At 34.0% G+C, this 10446-nt stretch overlaps 1 protein-coding gene across 1 annotated transcript; it reads right to left on the bottom strand.

Annotated features, from left to right (window-relative positions):
* Window positions 1-1936: 1936 nt before the first annotated feature.
* Window positions 1937-9121, bottom strand: LOC134277563 (3-hydroxybutyryl-CoA dehydrogenase-like). The gene is made up of 7 exons (XM_062759889.1): window positions 8981-9121; window positions 8532-8668; window positions 7625-7730; window positions 5065-5159; window positions 4556-4652; window positions 3327-3425; window positions 1937-2943 (listed from the first exon to the last, which is right to left on the bottom strand). Exons 1-7 carry the CDS (start codon window positions 9027-9029, stop codon window positions 2651-2653), a joined length of 876 nt encoding a protein of 291 aa, XP_062615873.1. The 5' UTR covers window positions 9030-9121; the 3' UTR covers window positions 1937-2650.
* Window positions 9122-10446: the final 1325 nt, after the last annotated feature.

Here is a 10446-nt window from a genome sequence, read left to right on the forward strand (position 1 = left end):
TGTGGTTAAATTTATAGCCAGTAGCAGAGAAGATTTTTTTTAAAGAATTAATGTATTTTAACTATACAATTAATATAGCCCACCTCCCCTAACACCAGAACCCCAGACCCTTGGCTCATGAATTTCAGAACTTTGGAGGAGACACCCTTCCTCATCATAACTATGCATGTATAATTAGTTTGTTTAAGGAGCAGAGAAGAAGTTGTTCAAAAAATAAAATTAATGCATTTCACTATATAATTTTTATAGCCACGTCCTAACCCACAGCCCCTGACCCTGGGACAATAAATTTATCCTTCTGCAGGATCAGACAGGCAAGCCAGTCTAATCTTTACACTAGAATAGTGTACGGAAGGTTTTTTTACGAATATAAATATTAAGCTCAACATTTAATTTTGAATGAAACAACAACACCCAACCCCCAACTTCTCGCAAAAATCCGTAACTCCCTAAGGACATGCGAGTGGAGGATATGAACTTGTGTCATGACATCCCTGGTGCAGGCCATATCATGGATTCGAGTAGCTACACTGTAGCTATTAATAGGATACATTTGGACGACTGGGGAGAAATTCTATTGGTACTACATGCCATATGACGTACAATATCATGATGCATCATAGAGTACATATGTAACAGGATTATATATAGCCATCAAGACATGTCAGATGCAGTATGACCAGAACTATTGAACGAGTGCACCTGTAGATTTCCTGGGGCCATTGCCTGTTATTCCAAGATATAATTCCTATATATTCTTTTGATGGTAAACAAAAATTTACAAAATGGGTTGAATGCATACCTTTAGCTGCCATCACAAACAACAAAAATAACAACACGAGCTGCTAATGAGTTCTTTACTTAATAAGCATTGTCAATTAACAATTGCTTTCCATTCTTATGTCGATACGATACCGGTAATCCTGGTGAGCTTGAAAGAAAAGACAGAGTCTGACAAATGCACATCTGTTTTATACATGTACCTGTATTCAGATATTTTACTTGAAAAAGACGTTAATGGTAATCTGACAACCAAGCTCTATGATAAACGTGAGGACTTTAACTTCTCTATTGCCAACTTCCCCTATTTATGCAGCAATATACCTTCATCACATGTATACGGAGTTTATATATCTCAATTGATTCGATACGCAATAGCATGTTCTACGTATGAACAATTTCTAAAATGAGGTAAATTATTGACAAACAAATTGATGAAACAAAAATATCAGCAGTCTCATTTTTAAAAAGTCACCATTTCGTAAGTTCTACACTCGATACAATGACCTTGTCAGCAAATACAATTCATCATTATAAGTCAGATTCTGACTGACATTTTTCTTACTAACTTTTAGTGAATTACTTATACACTGAATTGACAACAGAACGATCATGACAATGAGCAAATGCTGGACGTGACCGGTTGGCAGGGGATGCTTATTCCTCCATGGCACCTGATCCCACCTCTGATTTTCAGACTCTGTAACCCCCATCCCCACCACACACCTGTACCTGTGACCTAGGGGCCCTGAAATTAACATTTTGAAAGAGGCAGTCTTATTGAACATAACTATGTACTTGGTTAGTTTGTTTAATACCCATGAGCAAAGAAGAAGATATTCAAAGAATTTCTGCTTTTTGCTAAATAATCAATGAAGCCCCACCTTAACAACAGAACCCTTGACCCTGGGGCCATGAATTTCCCGATTTTGATGATACCTTTGCTGTGGCCCGGGTCAGATCACCTCATGGGCAAGGTTATATTTTCTGGAAGACTCAGTGGGTCAGTTCGTCTGGTGCTGAAGAAGTGTACTAAAACTGGTTTCTTTTAAAGGTTACACAGAGAATCAAGAATACCAAATGCAATATATTCTTATGTATTTTAAAAAATACAACATGGCTAAACAATGAAAATCTCTAGATTACACAATAGTGCTAACTAAAAATAAAATATTTAATGTGAAAGACTTTGCAACTTTTAAACAATTAATACAATGTTATGTAAAATGAACAGCAAAATGAAAAAACTTAACGTCAATATCAATATAATTATAAATCGACATTATCCTTAGGAATGATAGACTCTGATGAAATGTTTATTAATACGTATCTAATCCTTAACAGTGATAGACTTTAACAATACTGTAGAATGAAGTACTTTTTTCCATGCGGTCATAGTTCCGCGGAATCTTAATTTCTGTTTAATCTGCGGGTAGAAAATTACGTGGATTTCTTAGACTGTCACTATATGCCTTACATTTAATTAAGTACGCTTGGACAAATTTCCGCGGAAAATTTGTGACCGAGTACATCACCTAAATTAATACCACGCAGAAAAATGTACTTCTACAGTAATTATTTGTATACCTCTATCTGAGACATCCTTAAAAATTATGGACTTTTATGATATATTTATACCTCAATCTCATCCTTAAGAATTTTGATAGACACTCACGTTACATGAACTGTATACAATTATCTTATCCTTGGGATGAAAAGACTAGCATGATACATGATTGTATAAATCTTTGTCTTCCTCCCAAATGATAAACTTGGATCACTCAGATGATACATTTATCTCATCCTTAGGAATGAGTCTAAGACTAGTATATATGATACATGTACATGTATAAAGTCTGAGGTAACATCCCTAGGAATGATAGACTCGAATAACCTCTGTGATGTCTTTTCTACAGATTGGACATCCGTCGCGTCGGTTGTGTAACATTTTGGAACACTCGTAACACGTGATCATGTGGTGACAAGGACACAGTAAACAATCCCGGGCTTTGTTCATACAGATCCCGCACTCCGTGTCAACAGTGGTAGACTCACGGCGGGTCTCCTTTATGGGTGCCACATTACCGTCATGTGACAGAACGGGGATCTTCTTTTCAAACATACAGGGGATTCCTGAGGAGTTCAATAACTGTTCTACTCTCACTGAAAGTTAAGGCAAATCAAATTATCATCTTCCTTGTTTTAATATTTTGTGAAAAATATGGGGCAAAAATGGAGAAAAAAAAGTTTCTCATCCAAATATCTAGTTGTCTACATGTTGCGAATTAAAAGTTTAAGTTCAAAAAGGCCTAAGTTTGCAAGTAAATGTATATGTCATTGTTTACCTGTACCATTCTAATATAATGCACTTTTTTTGTCTTCTCTCTAGAGCATAATTTAGTGGCAATGCTTTTCTCTCTCTCTCTCTCTCTCTGATATAACGTGCATGCTCTTCTCTCTTTCTCTCTCTCTCATGGTTGTGTATGAATATGAAATAATTAACTTACATCTCTCTCTCTCCTACCTCTCTCTATTTATTAACTTACATGCTTTTCTTTCTTCTCTCTGTTCTTCAGATAAAATCAGAGGATGGTTTCCAGATCTAAAAAATAATGTCTTTCCCATCCTTTCCAGCATCACACGAACTGCAAGATATACATCAAAACTTGAATTTCCACATATAACTATAAATTAATTCATATCATATCAATTCAAATCATTTCTTGTGTGTTTCTTGTGAATTGTTTTCCTTACCCATTGTATGTTCTGATAGATGTTTGTCTTGTTTTAATTTTCTGAAGAAAGCTTAAGTCTTTAATTTTTATTCTAGGTACTTTAAACTAGTGTTGTTACGATAGTCGCCGACTATCGAAAAATCGTCGTTTAAAGGCCCAGATCGGCGACAATCGATTGTAAGTATTATTATCGATAGATCGCTATATTTTTCATGCCGTATTTTTCAAGCCAATCAGGTTTAACTTTTATATTCACCAAAGGGGCGTCACTCTAATCGGTGGTAAACAAAATGGCGAACGTGCGTGGTGAAGAGGTTGACGCCGAATTATATCTATATCCTGGTGCAACACGATCTAAAGTTTGGGGTTTTTTGGCTTTCGGAATTAGGGCGATGGCCCTCCATGCAAAAATAATTTACAGATGGACTCGGTTATTTGTAAATTGTGTAAAAAGTCGCATGCCAACAAAGATAAGTTGAAGTTCGCGGTCAAATGTCATGGAATTCTACTCGTGCTGAATGAATAAATTTAACCTTTTTTAATAGTTCAAATTATCGATTATATAATCGATTGTGTTCTTCCGATTCAATTTGATTATCGATAGTAAAATTTGTCCGATTTTACAACACTACTTTAAACTAATAATTATGGTCCATAAGTTTGAAACCAAACTTATCCAAGACTTAAATTCTTTGTGAAAAGATCCAAGACTTAAATTCCATGACAAGGGAACTTTTTTCATAAATATAATGAAAGGTTTGCAGCATGATATATCTTTATCAAAAAAGGTCACAAAGGTCATATTTATTTTTTTCTAATTTTTTATTTTACAGTAAAACTTATAACAAAGTCACTGGGACCTGTGAAATAATTTACTTTGCTATTGCAGAAATTTGTTATATCGGTAACATTTATGAAGTTGGGGATCCAAGAAAAATTTGCCATATCCGTGAATTGGCAAAATCTGTGTTCATACTAAACAAGTTTTACTGTATACTTACAAATAAAGTAATGTTAGTTTACAATCATTATCATGTTACCTTTCTGTATGGACTTCTGTGCTGTGAAACTAGCGGGATTTATTTCCACCTCAGGAATGTAATACACAGGGTAAAGGAACCGCAGGCCTAGTGATCTCTACAAAAACAAACATGTAATACACAGGGTAATGGAAATGCAGGCCTAGTGATCTCTACAATACAAACACACCATTATCATGGTTCTGTGCGAGTACAATAAAGGAGAGTTGTCTCCTGTATCAGAGAGTTGATCCCCCTAAAATGTTTTAAGTACAGTAGCACTCCAGTGTCTCAAAAACTGACGTTAAAATGATCAATATGACAGTTGTGACCACTTCTGCATTTTTGTTCATATAGCTACATTATAATTATGTAGTTGCTTAAGATGACATTTTTTCTAGGAAAATATTTTCTTTATTATGTCCCTATAACCACTAACAAGGATTTCAGTCATTCCTTCAGTAAGCAAATCCTACTATACTTGTCAAACAGTAATACAAAGCTTCATAAAACAGAACATGCATTCTCACCTCTTTGTTCAGCACCCCTGACATGACATCGTCAATGTTTAGTCGTAGTGTGTTACTTCCAATAATGGCATCACTTTTACAGACATGTGACACCCCTATAATGAACATACAGAGAATAAGTATTACATTTTCAATCCTACAGAAATCAAAAAATCTTTGTCTGGAAATTAATGACTACAGATACATGTATCTAGTAATATCAATCTGATCATAAATTGATAAGAAAACTAGGGCATAAATTTTGTTACAATGCTTCTTTACAAAAATGTAACTGTTTTACTTTCTCATATTTATGGGATAAATGTTAGTTCAAGTTCAAGTTCATTTATTCTCTCAAAACCATTTAAAATGCATGGTACATGAGGACAATGAAAAATATTTACATCTTAAATATATTCAGGTCAGAGGTATGAGTATATATGATATACATAATTAGAAAATGGCAATGTGGGAAAAAGAAAAAAAGAGAAAAAACACGTATGATACATGTAAAATGAAATAGATGAGGGGAAAAAATTATGGAGGACAGACTAAATCATATATTTTTAATATAAACATACAAAGTTTTTTAAGTGACATAGCATTTTGTTTTGTCATCAGTAGGGAAAATTTAAAAATATTTGGTCTAGTAAAGAAATATTCATTAATATACTTTTTCCTGATATTTGACAGTGCAGTACATTCAAGTATAAAATGCATAAAATATAATATGAATTGATTTGTTTACATTAAATTCATAGTTTCACCTTTTTTCATCATGTTAAACTTCATAGCCTGACTCATTTTTATATAGAACTAGAACTGTCCAATAGGGACAAATACCCCCCGCTGGGTTTTTCAGAGAAGGTGCCAATTCAAAAATACTGTATGGATCTAGAGGTGTTCACAATTTACTTACAAATATTTGCAGTGAAATATTATTGCTCATCATGTTTCTTAATGAATGAAACAAAGGTGCAACCAAATGAAACATCAATACTAATACAATTTAATTCCATTGTAACATTTTTTTTTTTATTTTTTCATTTTATTTTTTTTTATTTCTGCATTAAAAAAATATATTGCAATTATGTGTTATGTCACTCTGCAAACTGATTGTTGAAAAAAAAACCATTATACAAAATCAAATTAATCTTGATATATCAATTTGAAATGCATTTTGAAAACAAAGAGCTGGTCATCCAGTAATGAAGTGCTTTGACAGACAATAAATTACAATTAAGAGAATAAGAGAAGAGAGATCTTTAATTCTTGTGCCTTATTCCCTGGAGATTAGATAACACACACGCTTGATAAAAGATATGCCTTAACAACTTCCAACACCAAACTCATTAATTTATCTTTAACTGGATGCATGTCCAGTCATTATTCCCAAGAGACAAATGAAATTACATTATCTTCTGTGCAATGTAAAAACTGTTTTTAACACTTGATGATGTTTCTTTTTTTTAAGTTTTTATGAGTAGTTTTAAGCTGTAGTATTTTTGAACAACTGATTGTTGAAAAAAAACCATTATACAAAATCAAATTAATCTTGATATATCAATTTGAAATGCATTTTGAAAATAAAGAGCTGGTCATCCAGTAATGAAGTGCTTTGACAGACAATAAATTACAATTAAGAGAATAAGAGAAGAGAGATCTTTAATTCTTGTGCCTTATTCCCTGGAGATTAGATAACACACACGCTTGATAAAAAATATGCCTTAACAACTTCCAACACCAAACTCATTAATTTATCTTTAACTGGATGCATGTCCAGTCATTATTCCCAAGAGACAAATGAAATTACATTATCTTCTGTGCAATGTAAAAACTGTTTTTAACACTTGATGATGTTTCTTTTTTTTAAGTTTTTATGAGTAGTTTTAAGCTGTAGTATTTTTGAATAGATATTCTAGATTCTATATCTCAAACCTTATACATGAGCCCAAAATGAACAAGTCAATTAAAATAAAAAATAAAACCTGTAAAATGCAAAAAAAATTAACAAAAAGAGTTGAAAATTCCAGGTGCACACCTTCATATGGTGAATAAAAAGTGTACAAATTTTCAGATTAATCCTTGCAATAGTTTCTGAGAAACGGTCCAGACAAAACCACAAAATAAAAATGAAAAAACACCTGTAAAATTCAAAATAATAATCCAATCAAGATGAAAATATCAGGTGCACAACTTCATATGGTGAATAATATGTGTACAAATTTTCAGACAAATCCTTCCAATAGTTTCTGAGTAATGGTCCGGACAAAATCTCGTCTACAGACAGACAGACAGACGGACAGACGGACAGACGGACATGGTGATTCCAATATACCCCCCCTAAACTTCGTTTGCGGGGGGTATAATTAACAGATAGCTGCTGCCATGTTAAAATCATAGCAAGTTGTACATGTTTTATGTATAATCATAAAATCACACAGGTAACATTGAGGAAGGAAAGAAACAAACATGAAGTACATCGTGTAACAGTGTTTATACTGAATACTACCCCCTCACATCATTTAAATGCTGAGACAATACCTGTCCAGATTATATAAAGCATTTATTTTTTACTTACTTTCCAGTAAATCTTTCTTGATCTCTAAATCCTCTTTCACGGCCTCAAAAATAAACTCAGCATCACTCACAGTTTCTTCCAGTCTGCTCATACACAGGACCTGACCCTGTATCAAAGGTCAAATACAGAATAATATTTAGAGTAAAACACATCTACTGTAAACCAACTTTTATTTGCGTGCGAGAAATTTTTGCAAAGTTCGTGAGAGCGTCTTCATCACGAATATTTCTTGCTGCGAAACAGGTCCTGTAAATCTCTGTACCAATTGACTACAAATCCAAAAAGGCTTGATCGAAATGAACCCAAATTCATTTGTAAGCCATGGTATTAAAGTAAGGTGTTATGATGCATAGTTTCTTTTACAACTAAAAGCAAATAATATGACTTCTTAATGCAGTAATGTAGCACAAACTTTGTAATCAGTTTATTGATAATTGAAAACACCATGATTTATTATAAGTGAATGAAGTTTTCAAAGAATTCATTTGGCTATATTAGAGACTCCAAAGTAAGTTCATTCTATACGGGAGTTCCATTCAAGTCCTCAGGCACCAGGGCGTATGGAATTCACGATCAAGCCTTTTTGGATTTGTAGTCAATTGGCACATAGATTTACAGGACCTGTTTCGCAGCAAGAAATATTTCTCTCCCAAGAAAGATGTCACCTATATTTTGATGAGGGGTCTTACTATGTGTAAAATGTAATATTTATCAAGTAAAACTAACACACTTTGGTTTGAGGTTTATGAACAAAATCTCTGAGGACCTCACAACAATAAATTTTTTAACTTAATCAATATTTATTTTGTTTTCAAAGTGGCATTTTTATCATTTTAATTTATTCATTCATTTTTTTTTAAATGGTCAATTTGGCTAATGGCCAGTCATAGGGAGAACTCTGTCTTACCACAAAATTCTTCTGAAACAGAATGCCGTCCTCCCTGAGGTGTTTCTTGTCGTCTTCCAGGACGTTAAACACGGAATTTAGAGCCGGAATATTGATGTCCCAGACATTCACTCGGTGACCATGATAAGCCAGCTCACCTAAAGAGGAAAAATACTAATTAATTTATCTTGCATCTTGGTATCCATGCAACATTCATTGTCTGCAGCAAGCTTTTTATTTAAAAAATTAAATCCGATAGGCCTATTTACATAACACTGAAATGCCTCCATTCACTCCATCTTTCAAATTTTAGTTATTCATTCATTTTCAACAGCTGTTCAAGGTATGCATGGTTTACGGTCATGTCGACGTCAGAGGAATTTCGGATTACATGATCAATGGCAATGACTATATGACTCGAACATTTTAAGTTAGGCTAATCATGTTACATTTGATATATGAAAACTTACCTGCTATTTTGGTACCAAGCAAGCCACAACCTAAAACAGCGATTTTCATAATGAAATGTTCTGATTGTCAACAATGAAGAAACAAAATCTACGTTTTTGTCTGCACAAATTGATTGTTTATGTTGCCCCCCTCCATCTTGGATTTTTCGCAAGCTCTGGAGGGAGTACCTATTAACGAAAATTTCATATTTTTTCCGTTTCGTGACATTTGATAAAAAATGATTCTTAAACATATAATAATAAATCTTTTATTGTTTATTTCAAAATAAGAAAAAAAATAAAAGAAAAGCTCTTACGTAATATGGCTCGATATATTTTTTTAAAGTGTACACGTTCTTTCCAATCACTTCTCCCCCAAGGACGGTAACTTCGTCCAGAATCACAAGAATCACAAGATGAGTGAATCGGAGCCTCCAGTTCCAGAGAATAGCAGGAAAGCTGTAGCATTACAACGATGGAGAATCTTAAGACAGGTGCCCCTTTCTTTGGTTTTTTTTTTTGTATATAAGCATTTTGAGTAGTTGATCTTTAAACGGTACGGCAAGAATTACAATGAATCAGCCTTCCAGTTTGCCCACTACACATGCTGCAGGCATTCTACACTGTTCTAAGAAGATGAAATGAAAATTATAAAAATCGCATTGTAAAGAAAAAAAGTGGCAATTAACTCTGGTATCAAAAGCAAAGAAAGCCTTTTCATATAATTAAAATTTAAGTAAAATAATGTTTTTAAAACTGAATAAACGACATATTTTAATTATTTATTCTAAAATCAATTTTTATTGAATATGTAACCATGTTTGAATTTACTTTTCAATAGGCATTGAAAGGCAGCAGTTCATCAGAGACATGTACAAGTGACGTCTCGGTCCGGCGATTTGCTGGTTATGGTCTACTGAAGACAGAGAAGTTGTCCGTGACACCAGAGGGTAGTGTGTGGTACAGATACACAGCCCCCAACCAGCCCGGGTTCAGCATGTCCATCAGGTGTGACAAAGTGTTTTCTTTTTATATAGAACAACTGGACTGAAAAAATTGAGGAATTCAGTCATATTTGATTTTTATTGGCGGGGGGGGGGGGGGGGGGGGGGGGGGCATCATCGCAAACCACGGCCAAAATGTACGATCCTCTCCCATGCTGGCCATTGTTGAAGGAGAAGAGAATAGCTATATCATAGTTCATTAAAAGTTTGAGCACTGAATAGGATGTCATAATAGAGAGGCGTAAATAATATTTTAGATTAGACACTTTTTGTGATCAAGCAGCCACGGGTAGGAGAGAGCTATATGCGGACTCCGGACTGTGTCTTGAGACGATGGGGGGTGGGGGGGTTTGTGGGGAGGAGGGAGCACCATATAGATAGGATCAAGAGTTTATTTATTCTTGACACATGTTAAGACAATGTAATTAAAATTAGACCTTTTGTCTCACTCTTCTTAATTTTCACAAGTAATAATAAAATTAC

The sequence above is a fragment of the Saccostrea cucullata genome, unplaced genomic scaffold, assembly GCF_032062105.1.
Source record: "Saccostrea cucullata isolate Sc308-1 unplaced genomic scaffold, CSIRO_AGI_Scuc_v1 ctg6697, whole genome shotgun sequence".
Classification (NCBI taxonomy): Eukaryota; Metazoa; Mollusca; class Bivalvia; order Ostreida; family Ostreidae; genus Saccostrea; species Saccostrea cuccullata.